Source organism: Salvelinus alpinus, chromosome 15 (assembly GCF_045679555.1).
Source record: "Salvelinus alpinus chromosome 15, SLU_Salpinus.1, whole genome shotgun sequence".
In the NCBI taxonomy this organism is placed as follows: domain Eukaryota; kingdom Metazoa; phylum Chordata; class Actinopteri; order Salmoniformes; family Salmonidae; genus Salvelinus; species Salvelinus alpinus.
Genome location: NC_092100.1, coordinates 17623363 through 17647796, shown reverse-complemented (window position 1 = coordinate 17647796; position 24434 = coordinate 17623363). Strand labels below are relative to the sequence as shown.

Genomic DNA, 24434 nt, shown 5'->3' with positions numbered 1-24434 from the left:
CGTAAGGAGGAGACCAAGGCGCAGCGTGGTATGCGTACATTCTATTTATTTAAACGAATGACCACTGAACAAAACGAACCGTGACGCTATACAAATGAGTGCTGAACAGGCAACTACACATAGACAAGAACCCACAAAACCAAAAGGGAAAATGGCAACCTAAATATGATCCCCAATCAGAGACTACGATAAACAGCTGCCTCTGATTGGGAACCAATTCAGGCCACCATAGACCTACATATACCTAGACATACCAAAACCCCTAGATATACAAAAAACCCTAGACAATACAAAAACAAGCATACCCAACCTCGTCACACCCTGACCTAACCAAAAGAATAAAGAAAACATAGATAACTAAGGTCAGGGCGTGAGGAAGGGAGCCCTGCATTTCACAATTTCACATATTTTACAAAATATAAATATAAAATACCAGAGAATACAAAATACAATATTACAGGCACCCTCAAGAAAAACAATCACATTCCTCAACAGAGGTTCTCAATTTGCATTGGTAAAGGAAGAATGTGTTTTGCTTTTGCCATAGGCCTACTCACCCTAATAGGCCTACTCACCTTAATAGGACTACTCACACTAATTATTCTAAATCCATGTAATGTTACTCACAATTCTACTTTGTTTACATTGGAAACTGTGGCTGTTGGTAAGGGTAAATGTATAAAACATTGTAAGACTGAGCATGTCATGACCCCCTTATAACTGTAGTATAATCAGGCACAGTGGGTCATAATACCCATAAAACGTAGGTCAAACACACATACAACTAGGGGTCAAACACAGAAATGGTTACAATCGCTTTTTCACATTGTGAATTTTACAAACACTTCAAACTAAGTATGTGTTTGGTGTTGGGCTGTGGTGGTAATGAAATTTTGTCAGCCGGTGATTGTCAGCAAATAACTGCCGGTCTCATGGTAGTTGACCCGGTAATTAGCATAAACAGGTTAAGCATCTCCTGGCTTCCATGCATAGCCTACAAGCCACTGATGCAAACCTTTTGGAACATCTACTTTTGAAAAAGTCTAATAAATCAATCTAATATTGCCTACACCATCACAATAAATCCATTATTTATTTTAGACATTGTCGAAAGAAACATGATATGAAGAAAATGTAGTCTATTTCAGAAGAACAGAATAGCATACTCTGAGTTATGTTTGGCCTGATGTGGCTATGCCATATGGTTGTGGGCTACACTAGTCCATTTAGTAGACAAGATCTGCTTAGATGTAACGGTTTCTCTCCTCCTCTTCGTCTGAAGAGGAGGAGTAGGGATCGGACCAAAACGCAGCTTTGTATGCAGACATAATGAATTTATTAAAGACAAGACGAAAACACGAAGAACACTAGAATAGATTACAAAACGACGTAGACAGACCTGAACATGAGAACTTACAATAAAACACGAAGAACGCACAAACAGGAACAGACTAACCAAACGAACGAAAACGAAACAGTCCCGTGTGGTGCGACAGACACAGACACAGGAACAATCACCCACAAACAAACAGTGAGAACAGCCTACCTTAATATGGTTCTCAATCAGAGGAAACGTCAAACACCTGCCCCTAATTGAGAACCATATCAGGCAACACATTTAACCCAACATAGAAACACATAACATAGACTACCCACCCAGCTCACGTCCTGACCAACTAAACAAAGTTTAAAAAAAGGAAAATAAGGTCAGGAACGTGACATTAGAATTCCGTGGCATTATTTAAACTATTTTATAGTATGAAGAATACAAGATGTTAGAACTGTCCACATTTAGCCAGTGGTGTAAAATACTTATGTAAAAATACTTTAAAGTAGAACTTTGTCAGGACCCGGTGCGAGAAACAGTCACTAATAATCGGCAGAACCCAGAAGATGAGGCAGACACAGCAGTACTAGAGATGGTGGTTTAATAAAAGAACAAGATCTTCAGGCAAAGAATATAAATCCACAACGTCCAAAATAAAGCCAAGAGGCAAAAAATGGATATCTTCCAAAATACAAAGAAAATCCACAAAGTGGTAAGAACAGCAAGGGAAAAAACAAACCTCAAAAGACTAATCCAAAAATACACAAGAACAAAACCAGAGAACCTCTGGAAAATCCAACAAGAGAAAATATATGTTCACAACAAGGCTTGGGCTGGGACTGGGTGCTAACATACAAACACTGAGCAAAGAACTGAGGAACACACAGGGTTTAAATACCAACAAGGGAACGACACACATGTGCAAACAATAATAGAGCAAGGAAAAAACAAAAGGTTCAAAAAAGGTGCAATGGGGACATCTAGTGACAAAAACCAGAACAGTCCTGGCCAAAACCTGACAGAATCCCCCTCCTAGGAACGGCTCCTGACGTTCCTACCAGCCTTCTCAGGGTGGAGGGCCCTGAACTGACGAATGAGGTCAGGGTCCAGTATGTCCTTGGCAGGAACCCAGGAGCGCTCCTCGGGACCGTAGCCTTCCCAGTCCACCAGATACTGCCAGGACCGCTGCACCCGGCGGGAGTCCAGTATCCGGTGGACGGTATAAGCCGACTGGCCTCCGATGACACGGGGCGGAGGGGGAGGTCTGCCTGCCGGGATAAGGGGAGAAAAAACAACAGGTTTTAATAAAGAAATGTGAAATGTGGGATTGATCTTAAGGGATCTGGGTAAGTGCAGGCGAAAAGTAACGGGATTGACTCTCCTGGCAATCTTAAAGGGACCGATGAATCTCTGGGACAGCTTGCGAGACTCCACCCGTAGTGGTAAGTTTTTTGTTGAGAGCCATACTCTCTGGCCGGGGTACAGGGTAGGACCGGGACGGCGACGTCTGTTGGCTTGTCGTTGGTACTGCTGTGAGGAACGCAGAAGATTAAGACGGGCCTTCTTCCACGTAAGCCGACAGCGTCTGATGAACCTCGAGGCTGAAGGCACTCTGACTTCTGCCTCCTGGTCCGGGAACAATAGAGGAGCATAGCCAAACTGACACTCGTGCGGGGATATACCAGTGGAGGAGGAGCACAAGGTGTTGTGCGCGTACTCGGCCCAAACAATGAAGGATGACCATGTGGATGGGTTGTTGGAAACCATACATCTGAGGGTGGTTTCCAGCTCCTGATTCATCCTCTCAGTTTGGCCGTTGGACTCCGGATGGTACCCTGAAGATAAACTGGCCGTGGCCCCTATGAGTTGGCAGAAGGCCTTCCAAAACCTTGAGGCGAACTGGGGACCTCTGTCGGAAACCATATCTTGCGGGATGCCAAAGACTCGGAACACATGGTTAATCACCAACTCAGCTGTTTCCTTGGCAGAAGGTAATTTGGTCAAGGGAACAAACCTGGCCGCCTTAGAAAACCTGTCGATGATGACTAGGATAGTAGTATTACTATGGGACGGAGGAAGGCCAGTAATAAAGTCCAACGAGATATGGGACCAGGGTCGGTGGGGAATAGATAAAGGGTGAAGGAGTCCTTGAGGGCGGAGGTGAGAAGATTTGCCCTGGCAGCACACGGGACAAGCCTTGATGAAAGTGGCAAAGTCTTCTTTTATGGTGGGCCACCAGAACCTACGCTGAATGAACTCCAAGGTGCGACCTACGCCCGGGTGACAGGTGAGGCGAGAGGAGTGCCCCCACAGAAGGACTTGGGATCTTGCTGCCTTGGGAACAAACAACCGATTGGCAGGACCTCCTTTAGGACCCGGTTCGATGGCTTGAGCTTGTCTCACGGTATCCTCAACTTGCCACGAGATTGGAGCAACGATCTTAGCGGCAGGAAGAACAGTCATGTCAGTATCTTCTCGAATGGCAGGAGAGTAGACTCGTGACAAGGCATCCGGTTTGAGATTCTTCGACCCGGGTCTATAGGTGAGAATAAACTGGAATCGGCTGAAGAAAAGAGACCATCGAGCTTGTCTGGAGTTCAACCGCTTCGCCTGCTGGATATACTCCAGATTTTTGTGGTCCGTAAGCACTTGAAACGGTTGAGAAGCCCCCTCGAGCCAGTGTCTCCATTCCTTCAATGCCATCTTAACCGCTAGGAGTTCACGATCCCCCACATCGTAATTCCTCTCGGCCGGGGTAAGCCGGTGAGAGAAGAAGGCGCAAGGATGAAGCCTCTTGTCTTCACCCCTCTGAGACAGGACAGCTCCAACACCAACCTCTGATGCGTCTACCTCCACCACAAAAGGTTCATCCGCCGTCGGTAGTGTCAGGATGGGAGCAGAGAGGATGCGCTGCTTGAGTCCTTGGAAGGCCGTCTCAGCTTCTCTTCCCCACAGAAACCTTGTGTTGCCACCCTTGGTTAACGCTGAGAGAGGGGCTGCCACCGAGCTGAAGTTCTTGATGAACTTGCGGTAGAAGTTAGTGAAGCCCAGGAAACGCTGAACTTCCTTAACGGACTTGGGGGTGGGCCAATCTGCTACCGCCCCTACCTTCTTGGGGTCCATCTGGACTCGACCGGGTTCCACTACAAATCCCAGGAATTGTACTCGAGAGGAATGGAATTCACACTTTTCCGGCTTAACGTACAAATGGCTGTCTAGAAGGCGTTTGAGCACTTGTCTGACATGCTTAGTGTGTTCTTGAAGGGAGCTCGAAAAGATGAGGATGTCATCCAAGTAAACAAACACGAAAATGTTAAGCATATCCCTAAGCACATCGTTTATGAGCGCTTGGAACACAGCCGGGGCGTTGGTCAGGCCGAAGGGCATCACCAAGTATTCGTAAGTGACCAGTAGGCGTGTTGAAAGCGGTCTTCCACTCGTCACCGGGTTTGATCCGCACAAGATGGTATGCGTTCCGCAGGTCAAGCTTAGTGAAGACCACTGCTTCCTGGAGCAGCTCAAAGGCTGTGGCCATAAGGGGTAGCGGGTAGCGGTTACGGACGGTTATGTCATTAAGTCCCCGGTAGTCGATGCAAGGACGTAATCCCCCGTCTTTTTTGGCCACAAAGAAAAACCCTGCTCCCGCCGGCGAGGTGGATGGACGCATGAGGCCTGCTGCCAGAGAGTCCTTGATGTAGGTATCCATAGCAGCTCGTTCGGGAGGAGATAGGGAAAAGATCCGACCCCTGGGGGGGCAGGTGCCCGGAAACAGGTCGATGGGGCAATCGTAAGGTCTATGGGGTGGTAGTTTGGTGGCCCTCTGTTTGCTAAATACCGGTTTGAGGTCATGGTAACACTCGGGAACTCGGGACAGGTCGATGGATTCTAGAGACTCGGGAGGGGAACTCGGGGAACTTGGGAAGATACAAGTGGCTTGGCACGTAGGACCCCACTGCTTGATAGTGCCCACAGACCAGTCGATGTGAGGGTTATGGCTGTGAAGCCAGGGGTATCCAAGGACGAGAGGGAACTCGGAACACGAGGTCAGATGAAAGTTCATCACTTCCTGGTGTTGGGAAACTGAAAGTCGCAAGGGGGTAGTGACACGAGTGACAAGTCCAGATCCCAAAGGGCTTCCATCCAACGTAGTAACCCTTATGGGGTCACTTAGAGGTTCAGAGGGAACGCCATTCTCCTTCGCCCAGACACCATCCATGAAGTTACCTGCGGCTCCAGAGTCTACCAAGGCTTGAAGGGGAAGCTCGTGGTTGTCCCAGGAAAGGGTAACTGGAATGAGCAGGCGGGAGTTGGATGGATGGGAGGAGGTTATGTTTCCCGTTACAGTCCTCCCAGGCCTGCACGGGAGAGTGCGTTTTCCCTGGAGCCCGGGACACGTGGAGAGGAAATGGCCCGGTTTGCCGCAATATAGACAGCATCGCTCCCTCATCCGGCGGTCTCTCTCAGCCTGGGAGATGCGTCCAACCTGCGTGGGTTCCGGTGGAGTCAGCGAGGATAAAGGTGGAGACTCGGAGCTGGGACCGATAGGAGCTCTACGGTTGAGCTCTCTCTCTCTCAGACACTGGTCTATGCGTGAAGCCAACTTGATCAGGGACTCGAGGTTGTCCGGTGGTTCCCGAGTGGCCAGTTCATCTTGGATGGTGTCGGAAAGACCCTTCAAAAAGCACACTGTGAGCGCCTCGTCGTTCCAGCCACTCGCTGCTGCCACCGTGCGGAACTGGATGGCATAGTCCGTCACGCTGCGCCGACCTTGGCGGAGAGTCAGGAGCCTTTTGGCTGAGTCAGGACCGCTGGTAGGACCTTGAAACACTCGCTTGAATTCTTCAGCAAAGGTAGAGTAGCTGGCACAGCAGGGACTTTGGGCATCCCACACAGCAGTAGCCCAGGCTAGTGCTTTTTCCGACAGCAGGGTGATGATATATGCTATCTTGGACCGGTCGGTGGGAAACGACGAGGGTTGCAGCTCGAAGGAGAGAGAACATTGGGTGAAAAACCCCTTACAAACACTCGGATCACCTGAGAACCGTTGGGGAGGCGGCAGACGAGGTTCAGCCAGGGGGTTAACTGCCACGGGCACTTGAATCTGATGAACTGGAGCAGAAGCGGTTGCAGGAGAAAGTTGATCAGAAATCTGCTTTATGGAAGTCATCATCTCCGACAGAAGTTGAGAATGTCCAGCCATTAAGGCCTCTTGCTGAACCAGAGCAGCTTCGTGACGTTGGACAGTCCCCTCGTGGTGGGACAGCATGGGAAAAAAGTCCTGGGTACTGGCTGCCTCTGGGTTCATTTTACTGGCTCAGTGTTTCTGTCAGGACCCGGTGCGAGAAACAGTCACTAATAATCGGCAGAACCCAGAAGATGAGGCAGACACAGCAGTACTAGAGATGGTGGTTTAATAAAAGAACAAGATCTTCAGGCAAAGAATATAAATCCACAACATCCAAAATAAAGCCAAGAGGCAAAAAATTGATATCTTCCAAAATACAAAGAAAATCCACAAAGTGGTAAGAACAGCAAGGGAAAAAACAAACCTCAAAAGACAAATCCAAAAATACACAAGAACAAAACCAGAGAACCTCTGGAAAATCCAACAAGAGAAAATATATGTTCACAACAAGGCTTGGGCTGGGGCTGGGTGCTAACATACAAACACTGAGCAAAGAACTGAGGAACACACAGGGTTTAAATACCAACAAGGGAACGACACACAGGTGCAAACAATAATAGAGCAAGGAAAAAACAAAAGGTTCAAAAAAGGTGCAATGGGGACATCTAGTGACAAAAACCAGAACAGTCCTGGCCAAAACCTGACAAACTTAAGTCGTTTTTTGGGGTAACTGTACTTTACTATTTATATTTTTGACAACGTTTACTTTTACTTCACTACATTCCGAAATAAAATTCTGTACTTTTTACTCCATACATTTTCCCTGACACCCAAAAGTACTCGGAACATTTTGAATGCTTAGTAGGACAGGAAAATGGTCCAATTCACGCTGTCACACCCTGATCTGTTCACCTGTTCTTGTTATTGTCTCCACCTCTCCAGATGTCGCTTGTTTTCCCCAGTGTATTTATCCCTGTGTTTCCTGTCTCTCTGTGCCAGTTCGTCTTGTATGTTCCCAAGTCAACCAGCGGTTTTTCCCATTCTCCTGCCTTTGCTATTCTCCTTTTCAAGTCTTCCCAGTTTTGACCCTTCCCTGTTTCTGGACTCTGTACCTGCCTGCCTTGACCTCGAGCCTGTCTGCCACTCTGTACCTCCTGGACTCTGAACTGGTTTTGCCCTTTTGCTAGCGCCTCCGGGAGAACCAACTGTTCGTGAAAGCCGAGAAGTGAGTTCCACCGCTCTACTATCGCTTTTCTGGGATATGTCATTGCTGAGGGTAATGTCCAGATGGATCCTGGAAAGGTGAAAGCAGTGGTGGATTTGCCTCAACCTACGTCCAGGGTGCAGTTGCAATGTTTCCTAGGATTTGCAGACGTCTACCCCCGTTTCATTCGGGGTTACAGCACCCTGGCAGCCCCCCTCTCGGCACTCACTTCTTTCAAAGTACCATTCAAATGGTCTCCTGCTGTCAAAGCCTTTGTGGACCTGAAGCATCGGTTCACAACAGCACCCATCCTCATCCATTCGGACACGTCGCGTCAATTTGTGGTTGAGGTGGATGCATCTGATGTTGGAGTGGGGGCCATCCTGTCCCAGCGATCTGCCCAGGACCAAAAGCTTCATCCCTGTGCCTTCCTGTCCCATCGTGTCAATTCTGTAGAGAGGAACTAAGAAGTAGGCAACCGAGAACTCCTGGCGGTCAAGATGGCGCTGGAAGAGTGGAGGCACTGGCTGGAAGGAGCAGAACAGCCATTCCTGGTCTGGACCGACCATAAAAATCTGGAATATCTCCGTACAGCCAAGCGCCTTAACTCCAGGCAGGCCCAGGGGGCTCTGCTTACCAGATTCAACTTCACCATTTCCTACCGCCCAGGGTCCAAAAATGTGAAGCCTGACGCTCTCTCTCGCCTATACAGTTCCTCTGCCACACCCTCGGTCACCGAGACCCTTTTCCCTACCATATGCCTAGCAGCCACTGTGGATTGGGGTATTGACACCCTGGTTCGCAGGGCACAACGCTCCCAGCCTGGACCTGAAGAGGGCCCGGCTAACTGGATGTTTGTCCTCCGCTGTCGACGTACCTGGAGAAGAGCCAGGGCGGCTATTCTCAAGACCAACTCCAGGTATCGTGGACAGGCAGACCGTCACCGGACCCCAGCTCCCCTCTACCGCATTGTGCAGAGGGTATGGCTTTCCACTTGGGATCTGCCCCTTTGGGTAGAGTCCCGCAAGCTGTCTCCCTGTTTCATTTCCCATCTCCAGAGTCCTGAGTTCCACTGCTGTCCGTCTTGTGTTACCCCGTACCCTCCGTATTCACCCTACCTTCCATGTGTCTAAGATTAAGCACGTGTCTCACAGTCCTTTTGTCTTCTGTTTCCAGGCCCATCTCTCCCCCCTGGGTCCTCGATGGCCAGACAGCGTATACAGTGAGAAGCCTCCTGAGGGTTCGACCACGGGGCAGGGGTTTCCAGTACCTGGTTGATTGGGAGGGTTATGGCCCGGAGGAGAGGTGCTGGGTCCCTGCTAAAGACATCTTGGACATAGGCTAGTGCTTCATCGCCTTTTTTCCCCACCGCCGGTCAGCCAGGTAGGATGCCAGGTGGCGCCCCTGGGGGGGGTGGTGGGGGGGGGGTGGTTCTGTCACACTCTGATCTGTTTCACTTGTTATTGTCACCACCCCTCCAGCTATCGCTTGTTTTCCACAGTGTATTTATCCCTGTGTTTCCTGTCTCTCTGTGCAAGTTCGTCTTGTATGTTTCCAAGTCAACCAGCGGTTTTTCCCGTTCTCCTGCCTTTGCTATTCTCCTTTTTCTAGTCCTCCCGGTTTTGACCCTTGCCTGTTTCTGGACTCTGTACCTGCCTGCCTTGACCTCGAGCCTGTCTGCCACTCTGTATCTCCTAGACTCTGAACTGGTTTTGACCGTTTGCCTGTCCACGACCATTCTCTTGCCTACTCCTTTTAGATTATTAAACATCTTAAACTTCAACCATCTGCCTCCTGTGTCTGCATCTGGGTCTCGCCTTGTGTCATGATACACACATTTATCAAGAGAACATCCCTGGTCATCCCTACTTCCTCTGATCTGGCAGACTCACTAAACATAAAAGCTTCGCTTGTAAATTGTCTGCATGTTATAGTGTGACCCTGGCTATCCTTACATTAAAAATATATATAATTGTGCAGTCTGGTTTGCCTAATATAAGCAATTAGAAATTATTCATACTTTTACTTTTGATACTTAAGTATATTTAAACCAAATACTTTTAGACTTACTCAAGTAGTATCTTTACTTTTACTCAAGTATGGCAATTGGGTACTTTTTCCACCACTGCATTTAGCCTACTTTTCGTCAGCCAACAAGATGAGTTAGTCAGCCAAAAAAATGAGTAGGCGTAGCGAATAGCAAAAGCACTAGCCTATGTCAAACAACTATCCCCATAGTAAATACATTTTTTGGGACCTATTCCATTGGTCAATTTGTTCTTCTGTGCAATAAATAAATATTCCAAACATACTCTGGGATAGTTGTGGGATGCGATTAGATTCCAAATGAATACAACCACTCACAACCTTTTTTTAAAGCAATGAGGCTGATTGTTAAGCTTACATTTTTGATAAACTATTAGGCAATTTTTTCACTTTATAAGCGCAGCAATGCGCACACAGCAGTAGTCTATAAGTGCGAATGTTCCAAAATGCAATCAATTAGCGGGAAAACACTGTTCTTGAAAGTGACAGCAAATGCGATTATGCAATGTAATGCTTTATTATGAAGATGCATTTTTACGGTGAAAATTATCTTCCCCAAACTTGAAACTCACTTGCAGCCTATGTATGCCAGTTAGGCTCTACACCAGTTATATAGCAGATTAATGTTCTACATTTTAAGAAGTTATTTGTCCATTTTAGTTGGGATTCAAAACACATAGGCCTATGGGCTAGGCTACATGAGGTGTGTGACTATGATTTGAAAAAGTCACACAAAAGTATACGCTATTTCTTGCCTTAATGCACAAGCTGGGCATCATTCACACGCGATAATACATCATTCACAAGTGAAAGGCTAATATTGTCATGAATCAGACTATTCTTAATTGAAATGTCTTTACATATACTAAATAATATATGATATTAGGTTTGATATTAGTGATATTAGTTTTTATTTAGAATGGACCATTATCATGCACCTGTATCGGAAAAGGAGATGGGTAAAAAAATAGATGTCATCTATGCACTTAAATAACGAATGGAGAACTCTTCTCCCATGGTTAATTTTCATGCCCCTAGGAGGATATACTCCTTTTGTAAAGCAAAGCAATGTGCTTAATATTAAGAAAGTTGATAAATAATTATAGTAGGTCTAGCCTACCTCCTCTTTTTAATAGAGGCCATCAAAACTTTATCACGCAATTGCATAGCCTATAGAAATGTTGCGCAACATGTTTGATTAGATTTTCGATGCATTTGCATTGATGTCAGAGTGGTTAGGACAATAGAGTGCTGAGTACCAGGCAGTTTGCAATTTTGGTAGGCTACTAATGACCATCAGCAGCATCAGAGCTTGGAGAACCCTAATTACCCTGACTAAATGGTCATATGGATTTGACTGTCATAACCGGTGTGGCAGTAATAAGGTTACCTTAACAGCCCTAGTTTGGTGTAGGCTTACCTTTTTGTGATGTTTTGATAACTGTAATTCCCTCTCAGACAAGGTGAATTTGATCAATATATTCGCTTCCATTTACATTTTTTTTTAAATGCTACAAAGCAACAGAGAAGACCCCAGCAAGACTACAAATTCCTGCAGGAAGCACCTGCACACCATCTCTAGCCGACTGTCAACCGTTTACCAGTGCGATCAGAGACCTGAGCCCTGACTACACTTTAGCTAGCTAGTTAGCAGAGCAGTTGACTTTGGTGTCTATTCCAGACCTTATGGCATTTTTCAAGGATGAACATAAGAGTATTAAAAGGGTTTTGCATGGGAAAACATTGAGCCCCACAAGTCCTTTGTGAGCTAGCTAGCCAGCTAGTTAACGTTAGTTCACCTTCCGTGTAGTCACACTTTTCAACGTGGTGACATGCTAGTTAATATTGGCCCACCAGGGCAGAGATATATATCTAACGTTTAGCTAAATAGTTACGTTAGCCCATTGTTCGTGTAGTCAGACTTTTCCCCAGACCCCACGAGTGGTGACATGCTAGCTAGTCCACCAGGGCAGGGATATTTAATGTTAGCTAGTTAGCGCTGACCGCTAATGTTAGGCACTTTCTCTAGCATGTCACCGCCTGTAGGGAATAATGATAAACAAAAATACACACGAGAAATACACAATTTCAATATCAAACTAGAAACTTAAAAGGCTATAATATCTACTCGCTAGATTACTTGCTACTCGTCGATGAGAGTTCACATGGAGAAATGTTGAGTTTTTTTCCACCCTGGGCCTTGAGTGATTACGTCAAAGCTTGCGACAGGATGTGTAGTCCCCAATGATAACCACATTAGCGTCTAATTAGCATTTCATTTTGAGGGGGTAGTTACAGGCGAATATATTGATAAAAGTTACCTTGTCTGAGAGACATTTGCACGGTTATCAAAACATCACGCCAGGGTAAGCCTACACGAAACACAGACCTTATATGAAGTAGTTCTAAAATCCCCTACAGAAAAATGTATGGTGGAAAAAAGGATTGGAACCATTTCCGAGTTTTACCGCTAGGTTTTATGGGTATTATGAGACATGTGGTATTCAATAAGTGTGTTGCTGAGGTTAGTGAAGGTTAGTGTCTGTTTGGGCAATGACAGATTTAGTTATTGGATTTACTCCCTTTTTTACACCTGACTAAGTATGATATGTGTAAAAACAAATAGGAGAATGACGAAACAGCAACATAACCTTGAACCCAAGCTGCTGATTGCCATGTTTTGGCAGCTGCTTTGTTGAGCAAAACTGTGAGTTGGTGGGTAGACGTAAATATGTCAAACCTGATTTCACACACCTGAAAGGACAATGACCCAGTTATCATGAAGGGAAACATAGCCAAGTTCATTAATCCATCAACACATATCAGATGTTATCAATTTACATGTATTTTTTAAGATGGACATTTATATAGCAACTTTTTTGCACTAGTCAGAAAAATCTACAAGTAATAGGCTACATTAGGCTAAATTAGTTCACCTTCACTGTTATTGATGTAGTGTATCCAATAGTGTCTGTGTCTATGACTATCTGTATTTCAGCATCAGTTTTATTTAAATCTTGGTTTGACAACACTTTTCATCCATGTGATGTTGATGCTACCCATTATTGACCTCTAAAATTGGAATGAGGTGTTTGTGTGTGTACAGTAAGATTTCTTTAAAACATTTCATAGTTATATGATCCCATGATTTATGCATGTGAATCTGATAGCCCTGATTATTTAATCATTTTATGGAATGGCCAAATACTATCCGATAGAATATGGGAGAATATTCTTCCATTTGAATCTATATTTTCATAAATTAATACCTAAACCTATTAAATATGAATATTTGATTTGATTTATTCCATGCATTGATATCTTATGCATCCAATGCATTATCTATTTTCTTATACGGTTGATGCGTATTGCATAGGTATGGAGACATGAGACATAAAATGGTGCACTCATGTATGAGGGAGGGAAGGATTGGACAGCAATCTATGAGCGAATCATCTCGTAAACCAATTACATTTCAAGCACGTACTGAAAAAAGTAGTCAGATACTTTTGAGGAGATAGGAAACTCCATTTGAATTGTTTTACCTCTTTTTGTGTACGTTGCCCGTGCTTCGTCAATGGGGCGCGCGGTGCATTTGTGGGACAAGAAGAGCTCTCCTTCATGGAGTGAATGGAAGTCAATTGGGTTCTAGCTAAAAAAAAAAAAACATTAGCATGAATTTCGTCAACAAGAAGTACACCATTGCAATCCGATATGTGAGATAATTAACTTGTTCTCTTTAATATCGTATAGCATTGGAATCGTGATATTACGTACTTTTGACGAAAATTGGCAGGTTTCTCGACTCATACCCTGACTTTGAGAAAGGTTTGCGTGACGATGAACTTATCAACTGCGTGACGCAACATGACAACGTGAACGCGGTTGGTCGACAGTCTGCTGATGAGGAATTTTTCGTTACTCCATCCATTGCCAATGGGATTCCTATCTCATCCTTTCTCTAATATCTCTGCAGTTGTCGCTTTCTGTCCACGCTCGTCTACAAGAGTGGGCGACGTGACTCAAATGTGCTTTATTCTAATTGGCGTGTAAACGGAACCTGTCGTATCTGTGCGTCGAAATTATGTGGTAGAACATTGTACAATATAAATATAACAGTCAGCCTGGCACCTCGAATTCACCATCTCCCATTTTTTTTAAGGTAGGTTTGGTTTGCATTCTTTGACAGACTTTTGATCTGCTGGTGTGAAATATTTTATTTAAAAACAGTGTAATTTAGTGTATATATATTGAGTTGTAGAATCGTGTGATTGACAAACAGCACGGCTCCTTCAGTTATTTATGTCTCAGGCTACATTTTGTTGTGGTAAAACATCTTTATTTTCCCCTCCAAGGAATGACTTTCAATACTATCAAAAGTTTTAAGCTGGAGTTCGACGGGCCGGGCGATGCTGTGTATGCCAGCAGCGAGATACTGTCCGGAAAGGTCGTTTTGGAGCTCAACAGGGATACGAAAGTGGATTCCATGAAGGTCCTTGGAAGAGGGGTTGCCACTGCCCACTGGCTTGAGAATCGCAGTGGAGGCATGAATGCCGTTTACAACGACTACACCTCCAAGATCAGTTACTTCAGGAAGAGGCAACATCTCATCCGAGGTAAGTAGTCTTCTCATGGAAAAAGCACTCTGGTCATTGTTCAACTGTTTTGTTATTTCTCAAAAATGTTAAACTATTTCTAAGGTGTAGCATATATTGATTTCCTTTTAATTTTGAGCCAATGAATGGGACTAATTGTTTGGGTGTTTTAAGAAGTTATCTCTAAAAGTAGCCTAGTGCACCTTGGATTTCACCAAGCCTACTGTAGGACACAGTAAAGACACAGGCCCTACTTATGGCCCTCGAAAAAAATACACACCTATTAGAACATTTGCATTGTTAGAGGCACGAAACTCTGGAAAATATTTTACAGCATGAACTTAATATTTAAAATTTGGTTGTGTGTGTGAATGAAGCTCACGTGTAGCACCAACATGCTTATAGGAATTGGATTTACTCTTAGAAAAATGGGTTCCAAAAGGGTTCTTCGGAAAGGGTTCTACCTGGAACCAAAAAGGGTACTTCAAAGGGTTCTCCTATGGGGACAGCTGAAAAACCCTTGTAGGTTCTATATAGCACTTTCCCCCCCCTTTTTTTCTCTGAGTGTAGGACATCAGACTGCAGGGTAAATAAATAGAGCAGTCGTGTCACTGGAAAGTCATGGCAATTTACAGTCTTGATTTAGGGGTTTTATATGTTCTTTCATTATGACTGATAGACAACTGTGAATAGTGCTTTTGGAAAGAATAAACTTACGTAAAAGGAAGCGCGAGTGGAGATGCCCAATAAGAGGCAGAGGCAGTTGCTTGTCTGAAAAGGGCTGGGGGTTTAAAAAAATGCTGCCTCTGTCTCTCAGGCAACAGGGAAAACAACACGTGGGAGCTTGAGGGACAGGACACCCCCCAACCCTGTGTCTTCACTATACGGCACATTAAGTCCTCATTTCTTTACATGCAAACTTGTCAAGCAAGGTTTTTGTTATTCCAGAGAACCTTCAAAAGTACTCCAAGATTTAATGCGTAGGTAAGTTACTACAGTACTAACTTTGATTAGGTTTTGTTATTTCAAATCAAGAAGATCTCCATGAATAGAAAAACAATTAACTTATAGATTGTATCTGGAGTCCCAGCTAGGTAAACAGCCTCTACAGAAATCTGTTGAAATACACCCCCTAAAAATCCTTTACCTGACTAATACAGTGCATTTGGAATGTATTCAGACCCCTTCCCCTTTTCCACATTTTGTCAGCCTTTTGCTAAAATGGATAAAATAAAAAATCCTTATTAATCTACACACAATACCTCAATGACAAAGTGAAAACAGGTTTTTAGAAATGTTTTTAAATGTATAAAAAAATACCTTATTTACATAGGTATTCAGACCCTTTGCTATGAGACTCGAAATTGAGCTCCGGTGCAACCTGTTTCCATATTGATCATCCTTGATGTTTCTACAACTGTGGTAAATTCAATTGATTGGATATGATTTGGAAAGGCACACACTTGTCTATACAAGGTCCCACAGTTGACAGTGCATGTTAGAGCAAAAGCCATGCCATGAGGTCCAGGACCTATATACTAGCCAGTGTCAGAGGAAGGCCCAAACAATTGTCAGACTCCAGTCACCCAAGTCATAGACTGTTCTCTCTGCTACCGCACGGCAAGTGGTACTAGGACCAAAAGGCTCCTTAACAGCTTTTACCCTTCCAAGCCATAAGACTTCTGAACAATTAATGGCCACCCAGACTATTTGCATTGACCCCACCCCTCCCCCTTTTGGTTTTACACTGCCACTACTTGCTGTTTATTATATATGCATAGTCACTTTACCCTTACCTACATGTACAAATTACCTCGACTAACCTGTACCCCCCACACATTGACTCGGTATATAGCCTCATTATTGTTATTTTATTGTTTTTTACATTTTTTAAATGTAGTTTTATTTAGTAAATATTTTCTTAACTGCATTGTTGGTTAAGGGCTTGTAAGTAAGCATTTCACGGTAAAGTATTCAGCGTATGTGACAAATAAAATTTGATTTGAAGGAATAGTCCGTAGAGTTCCAACAAAGGATTGTGTCGAGGCACAGATCTGCAAAAGGGTACCAAAAAATATCTGCAGCATTGAAGGTACCCATGAACACAGTGGCCTCCATCATTCTTAATGGCACATGACCACCTGCTTGCAGCTTGCCAAAAGGCACCTAAAGGACTCTCAAAAGCATGGTGGTGGCATCATCATGCTGTGGGGATGTTTTTCAGCGCCATGGACTGGGAGACTAGTCAGGATCGAGGGAAAGATGAACGGAGCAAAGTGCAGAGAGATACTTGATGAAAACCTGCACCATAGCGCTCAGGACCTCAGACTGGGAGGTGAACCAACAGGGCAAAGACCCGACGCATACAGACAAGACAACACAGGAGTGGCTTCGGGATGAGTCTCTGAATGTCCTTGAGTGGCCCAGCCAGAGCCTGAATTTGAACCTGCTCGAACATCTCTGGAGAGACCTGAAAATAGCTGTGCAGCGACACTCCCCATCCAGCCTGACAGCGCTTGAGAGGATCTGCAGAGAGTCTGAATACTTATGCCAATTTGATATTTCAGTAATTTTTTTAATAAATTTGCTAAAATTTCTAAATCTGTTTTTTTGCTTTGTTATTATGGGGTATTGTGTGTAGATTTATTGGGGGGGACCATTTAATCCATTTTAGAATAATGCTGTAATGTAACAAAGTGGAAAAGGTCAAGGGGTCTGAATACTTTCCAAATACACTGTAGTTGGAAGTCTGGGACTTCAGTGTTCAGACATGTATAAAAGTAAACTTTAATCATGCTAAATCCGTTGGGAAATAGCTTATGAAGTGATATTTCATTAGGAAAAAAATATTGTATTTTTTACGGTTAGGCCATTTTATAACCTTCAAAGGACTAATAAAACTTTCCGGGGCAAACATTCTGTGGACATCTTATTTCATATATCATATAAACTTACCCTTTTTTCCTGTGGTCAGATGGAAATGCAAAATAGTTTTGCTCCCTTCAAGCTTTGATCAATGCTTTAGTTTGGTTGGTCTGGTTTTGAGAAACTTCATGTTGGAACTGATACTACAACTGTCTTTGGTTGTCTGATGGATAAGGATACTGTGTTCATTGCAATAAACTTTTTTTTTTAGCTTGAATAAACTCTGGCTTAATTAGCTAAATATTAAGTCCTGCTGTTTGTGCACCTTCATATATTTAGAAATTCAAGCCAGACTGTTGAACATGTAGCTATGGCCTTCTGTACAATCTGAGCACAAATATTTACACTGCATTAACTTGTTAGTTTGTCTGCATACCATTGATTATTTGATACTACGTGGCTGTATAAATCCAAAATCATGCTTGTGTATGTGTTTTTATCTCATCTGCCCAGCCACTACAGGAAGTCTATGGTCAGAGCTGACTGAAGTTGATTAGAGACAGTGAGGCCTACGTGACTGATACTTAAAAAAAATCTCATATAGCCACCAGGAGGCGGAGGGTATCATAAAGTTGTACTGTACAGGTCCTGGGTGCACGTTTTGTTTTTTGCCCTAGAATTACACAGCTGATTCAAATAACCAACTCACCATCACGTTTTGATTATTTGAATCAGCTGTGTAGCCCTAGGGAAAGAACCAAAACGTGCACCCAGGGGGACCCCAGGACTGAGTTTGGGAAACCCTGCTGTTGCATGTGTCATGTTCACACCACAAGGTGGCAGTATATAACCCTCGCATGCTTTCAGGAAACAAAGGTAAACAACTGTTTTTTTGGGACAAGATGTTACCCGATTTTGCAATCTAGAGGTCATGTAACTAATTGTTCTTCAATATATGTTCTGTGTATGTGTATAAAACATTTGTTTAAAATGTACTTTTCATCTTCATGCACTTTCCCCTTATTATTACTGTTTCTTGAAGTGGTATCCTATATGAAATGGCAAAAAAAATCACTGTTATTATCAAATCAAATGTTTGTCACATACACAGTTTATAGCAGGTATAAAAGGTGCAGCAAAATGCACACACGCAGTGCATTAATGAATAATAACAATGACAATATAATTCATTATAGGCATTTACAGACTTTAAAATGTATATATTTGGCAAGTTGTGCATGTTCCCTTTCTAGAAATTAATGCATAGACCACATGTACAGAATACCAAAAAATGGGCATGAGCAAAAGCTGAAATACCTTTTGTACTATTATGCAATGTGAAACTATTTTGTCAAATGGGAGGGTCTTTGCAGCGTTCGGGCATGCTCAGTAAGCCTGTTTTCGTCTAAGAACCTGTAACCATCAATCACCAGGCACGGTTTTCCCCGTTTGCTCGAGCGCTCCACACCCAGGGAAGATGTTTATTAGTCCGTTACCCTCTATGTGGCCTTACATAATATATTAGGACAGCCCACATCGTGCAGGGAGCTGTGGCCGCGACTACTTAATCAGTTTTGTTTTGCAAGTGTAGCGACAATAATATTAAGATAGTACCGAAACATTCTTCCAGAGTTCTTTGACAACTTGAACAAGGAGCAATAACATTTTAACATAAGTATACTGTTTGGAACTAATAACGCTCACGATGATTTTCGACAAATTGAAAAAGTTGTACATCGTCTTCGACTCTCCAGAAATCGATTCGCCTCCAGTCTTCAGCAGTGGGGACGTGGTGTCTGGAAAAGTAGTTTTGGACCTTTCAGGTGAAAGTAAAGTGCAGTCGTTGAAGTTGCACGCAGAAGGTTTTGCGAAAGTGCATTGGACCGAGTCTCGTTCGGCTGGGTCCAGTACTGCCTATACTCAAAACTACAGCGACGAAGTGGAATATCTCAACAGGAGAGAAGTTCTTCTGCAAGCAGGTTAGTCATTCACTCTGTCGGTGAATGAAAGCAATGAAGTGTTCCATGCTATGCAACTCATTGGGCAAAACCACTTGGGCAAATTTTACTCGAGAAAAGTATTTTCATTGTACATAATTGGGTTTTGTGTAGGGTTTCTCTCATGGGAAAGTATTTTGTTATTTCTTAGTTATTCTGTACTGTAATATTTTTCATATTTGGGTGATCTCAATGGTAAATTCTCAACTGGCCTACCTGGTTAATTAAAGGTGAAATATACACATTTTATTAATTTTATTTTAACGTTTCAATTTGCAGCATGGAAAAATAATTGTGGCACTCAGTGGTGGAAAAAGTACAAAATGCTCATACTTGAGTAGACGTAAAGATAACTTTTTAATAGAAAATGACTCAAGTAAAATACTACTTGAGTAACAGTCTTGACGTATTTGGTTTTAAATATTCCCAAGTATCAAAAGTAAAAGTACGAATCATTTAAAAGATCCTTATATTAAGCAAATCAGACGGCACAATTAAAAACATTTTTTTGTATAATAAAAAAAAATATCTAGTTACAGATAACCATGGTCACTAAACACTCCGACATCATTTACTATCAAAGCATTTGTATTTAGTGAATCTGCCAGATCAGAGGCAGTAGGGATGACCAGGGATGTTCTCTTAATAAGCGTGTGAATTGGACCCTTTTCCTGTCCTGCTAAGCATTCAACATGTATCTAGTACTTTTGGGTGTCAGGGAAAATGTATGGAGTAAAAAGTAAATTTTCTTTAGGAATGTAGTGAAGTAAAAAAATATATAAATCGTAAAGTACAGATACCCCCAAAAACTTAAGTAAAAGTACTTTACCCCACTGAATGCACTTGACCCTGTCAAAGGATTTGACAGTATTATGCATATTAGATTGAGTTTGGATTCACTCTAAGAGTTTACTCTGTCTGAATGCAAATCAAATTTATTCATATATCAGCTGATTTAAGAAAGGCTATCTCAAAGTGCTCTACAGAAACCCAGCCTAAAAACCCAGACAGCAAGCAATGCAGGTGTAGAAGCACGGTGGCTAGGAAAAACTCTCTAGAAAGGCCAAAACCTAGGAAGAAACCTAGAGGAACCAGGCTATGAGGGGTGGCCAGTCCTCTTCTGGCTGTGCCGGGTGGAGATTATAACAGAACATGGCCAAGATGTTCAAATGTTCATAAATGACCAGGATGGTCAAATAATAATAATCGCAGTAGTTGTCGAGGGTGCAACAAGTCAGTACCTCAGGAGTAAATGTCAGTTGGCTTTTCATAGCCGCTCATTAAGAGTATCTCTACCGCTCCTGCTGTCTCTAGAGAGTTGAAAACAGCAGGTCTGAGACAGGTAGCACGTCCGGTGAACAGGTCAGGGTTCCATAGCCACAGGCAGAACAGTTGAAACTGGAGCAGCAGCACGGCCAGGTGGACTGGGGACAGCAAGGAGTCATCATGCCAGGTAGTCCTGAGGCATGGTCCTAGGGCTCAGGTCCTCCGAGAGAAAGAAAGAGAGAAATTAGAGAGAGCATACTTAAATTCACACAGGACACCGGATAAGACAGGAGAAGTACTCCAGATATAACAGACTGACCCTAGCCCCCCGACACGTAAACTACTGCAGCATAAATACTGGAGGCTGAGACAGGAGGGGTCAGGAGACACTGTGGCCCCATCCGATGATACCCCCCAGACAGGGCCAAACAGGCAGGATATAACCCCACACACTTTGCCAAAGCACAGCCTCCACACCACTAGAGGGATATCTTCAACCACCAACTTACCATCCTGAGACAAGGCCGAGTATAGCCCACAAAGATCTCCGCCACGGCACAACCCAAGGGGGGGCGCCAACCCAGACAATGCAGCCCTACATTTTATAATATATAGAAAAACAAGGGACTGCAAATACCCATTCAAGAGCACCCAGCAGTATAGAGGGCATGTGATGGTGCTCTTGTGTTTAAGAAGAAAAGGGAAAACTGCATTTGCAGTTCATTGTAATAAAGAAACTCAGTGATTTCTCCTGTATGTATTTTAGTTAGTACATTGCTTTTGGAAAGCAAAAGGCCCTCATTCAGTAATCAATGTGGATCAGAAGTGGTTTCAAATAATTAATGCTTATTTTATTCATTTTTCTTCAGATAATGGCGAGCACACCCTCCTCTCTGCTGGAAGACATGAATTCCCATTTAGTTTCCAGTTGCCTGAAGAGTAAGTATCCCTTTCTGGAATTAATGGTTTTGGAATTATTATACAGTGATACGCTGGAGGCAAATGTTAATTTGCATTTGATTTGGACCTATGAAATCCTCGCATCTTATTAAAGAACAACTAATGTCTAAACAATCTGTTTATTATTATTATTATTATTTTTGCTTCAACAGGACACTGGTGACATCCTTCGAAGGCAAGCATGGCAGCATCCGCTACTGGGTGAAAGTGAAGCTGCATAGGCCCTGGGCTACAGTGAGGAAGATCAAGAAGGAGTTCACAGTCATCGAGCCCATTGACATCAACACACCAGCCTTATTGGCTCCCCAAGCTGGCACTAAAGACAAGATGGCACGGGTGTGGTACCGCAATTTTGGACAGGTGTCAATAACCGCTAAGATCGATCGTAAAGGTTACACACCAGGTAAGAACCAATCATACCTTTTAATCCTAGTGGCCCTGAAAACGGAACATTAAGGCAAATAACTAATTTTAACTGAACCAAATCTCACCTCACCTATTCTTCATCTTCCAGGTGAGGTGATTCCTGTATTTGCTGAGTTTGACAATGCCACCTCACGCTCTGTGGTGCCCAAGGCCTACATCACACAGACGCAGACGTTCATCGCCCGGGGCACCATGAAGCAGAAGCAAGCCGTGGTGGCCACGCTTAGTGGTGATGTGGTGGGCGCCCAGCGCAGGGAGACCTGGCATGGCCGCGCCATCAAGATCCCTCCTGTCGGGCCCTCCATCCTGCAGTGCCGCATCATCAAAGTGGAATACATGCTCAGGGTGAGTTCAAGCAATAGACAGAATGAAATGTACATCATTCATATTCATTAGATTTTCCTTGTTGAGGATATGCCTCCGATTGATAATGAAAAGCTAATTAGAGATCAGTCGGTAGTGGTTTTACCCCTACTGACGTGTCTGTTACTGTAGTTCTAAAAGCTTTCTCCCCTCTCCACCACCTAGGTGTGTGTGGATGTTCCTGGGACCTCCAAGCTGTGCCTAGAGCTGCCCCTGGTCATGGGCACCATCCCCCTCCATCCCTTTGGTAGCCGCACCTCCAGCGTCAGCAGCCAGTACAGTGTTAACCTGGAATGGCTCCGCATGGCCATCCCCGAGCAGCCTGAGCGTAAGTCTCATTGTAATACAAGACTTAGCGGTGTTCCCCAAAGCTCAATGCCAGGTCCCCCTGAAAATCTCCTACCTTAGGAAAAATTGTTTACTCATCTGTACCCTCTTTCCCTCCCCACACAGCTCCTCCTGACTACAGCTCTGTGGTGACGGATGAGGAGGCTGAGCGGAACATTACAGCTCCCCATCCTGAGGAGGACCTCAGTGGGATTATGGAGCACCCTCTCAGGGCCTTTGTCCAGGAGTTCCGCTTCCGACCTCCTCCGGTGTACTGCGAGGTGAGCTAGCACCCCTTGGAATAGTCTCGTGACAATAGGGATGCACTTCTTTGATTAACTGAACTCTCTACACTTCTATCACTCAATTTACATTTTAGTCATTTATCAAGCTCTCTTATCCGGAGCGACTTACAGAAGCAGTTAGCCTTGCTCAAGGACACATCGACAGATTATTACATTTTCTTTCCCCCCTCGTCAGCTTGGGGATTTGAACCAGCGACCTTTCGGTTACTGGCCCAATGCTCTTAACCGCTAGGCTACTTATTGAATCTTAAACCTTTTGTGTTTTGCTCCTGCAGATTGACCCAAATCCTCAGCCCCTCAACATGAGACGTCGCTGCATGACGTGTTGAACCATAAGCCCCACTTGAGCGTCACACGATGACCCTATTTAATTAAACGGAGCGAAGAGATTTGTCTTCCCCTGGATTACTCTCCGAAACTGGCAACTCGGTCCAAAGATGTGGCTTCTGTTGTTCGAAGGGACTTAGAGTACCACTGAGAGGCTGGAAAAGAAGATGGAGGCGACAGGACCTGCTTGTGGATGAAGTCCTTTTTAAAAAAGAAAGGGGAACATGTTACGTTCAACAAGAAAAGGAAATAACTTCTCCCATGGTTCCTGTCCTCCCAAGTGATTCTGGCTCAGGATGACGAAATCGAGTCACCCCTCCTGCCAATCAATGAACCCCCACACAATAATTGTTTTGTGTTTTACAGAGTTTGGGGAAATATTGGGGGAGGATCACTTGATTTTTTTGAGGGAGAGTTCGAGTTGCAGATGATAACTAAGCCTCAAAGAATGCAATGGTATATCTTCAGTTAACATCTGCAAATGATCAGCTGGCTTGGTGTTGAGGCACCTGTAACTCATCTTTTAATACCCAACTCCCCCTTGCCTGGTAACATGTAGTATGACTCAGTCATGATGAATAATTCTACTGTTATTCAAGTAAGCACTTATCTGAGACTGTTTGGTGAGGAGGAGTTGAGTCAGCAGGTTTCGGCATTTAGCCGGGTAATACTATGCAAAAGGGAACTGGAATCCTGTAGTATCTGAAAATGTACTGAAATGATTCCATGAGAGATTCTGATAAAGCAGCTGTCCTCTGTATGGGGATGTTCAATGTATTCTCAATGTTAATACGACAGTAATGGATGAAAACTAAACGGTTGAGTTTTTTTGCATGTGGAAGAATTCAAGAGAAAAGTTAGTGTTGTGTAAAAGCTAGTTCTATAGCACAAACCTGGGCATAACGCTTTCTCAGAAAATAGAGTCTAGGACTGATTTAGAAACAGTGACACGAGGAAGAAAAGTGTGTTTGTAGCTGCTGCAAGCTCAAATGATTAGCTTTAGAAACGGCTAAGGAGGAAATATCAGAGCTATGTGTTTGATTCAACCCAGATGCCTTGTTTTCCAACAGTCTGTAAATGTCTGCAGAATGTTTGTTCAGCGTTACATTAAGCCTTAAGTTGGAGATGTCACTTTGAAGTGTACTAAAGAACTGACTTCAGGTCAGCAATGCAGCTTAGGTGTCATGCGCAGTGCAGCACACACCTGAAATTGAATGTTTTTTATACAAATGCCGTTGTTGATTCACAGAACTTGCCAAAGTTTTTGTAATTCCCTTTTCTAATAAAAACACTGAAATAGA

At 43.8% G+C, this 24434-nt stretch overlaps 1 protein-coding gene and 1 long non-coding RNA gene across 3 annotated transcripts in view; one reads left to right on the top strand and one right to left on the bottom strand.

Annotated features, from left to right (window-relative positions):
* LOC139540474 (uncharacterized) overlaps positions 1–13619 on the bottom strand; it is a 19416-nt gene extending 5797 nt beyond the window's left edge. The window contains exons 1-2 of the long non-coding RNA XR_011668199.1: positions 13480–13619; positions 13248–13354 (exon numbers count right to left, since the gene is read on the bottom strand). This is a non-coding gene — a long non-coding RNA (uncharacterized lncRNA). The remainder of the gene's footprint in view (positions 1–13247; positions 13355–13479) is intronic.
* On the top strand, positions 13231–24434 carry LOC139540471 (arrestin domain-containing protein 2-like). Of its 2 annotated transcripts, XM_071344323.1 has the most exons (8): positions 13231–13864; positions 14058–14318; positions 21295–21364; positions 21538–21788; positions 21900–22156; positions 22340–22502; positions 22628–22782; positions 23082–24434. In XM_071344323.1, the coding sequence occupies exons 2-8, from the start codon at positions 14060–14062 to the stop codon at positions 23133–23135; spliced, it is 1209 nt and encodes a 402-aa protein (XP_071200424.1). In that variant the 5' UTR covers positions 13231–13864; positions 14058–14059; the 3' UTR covers positions 23136–24434. The 2 variants fall into 2 exon arrangements, with proteins under 2 accessions (XP_071200424.1, XP_071200423.1); XM_071344322.1 differs by lacking the exons at positions 13231–13864; positions 14058–14318 and adding an exon at positions 18611–19141.

Bases quoted from the DNA above. Each gene is read 5' to 3' on its own strand.
- LOC139540471 (XM_071344322.1), top strand. From the start codon at position 18,868: ATGATTTTCGACAAATTGAAAAAGTTGTACATCGTCTTCGACTCTCCA. The intron at 22,503-22,627 runs GTAAGTCTCATT...CTCCCCACACAG, and splicing joins CATCCCCGAGCAGCCTGAGC to CTCCTCCTGACTACAGCTCT. The intron at 22,783-23,081 runs GTGAGCTAGCAC...TTGCTCCTGCAG, and splicing joins CTCCTCCGGTGTACTGCGAG to ATTGACCCAAATCCTCAGCC.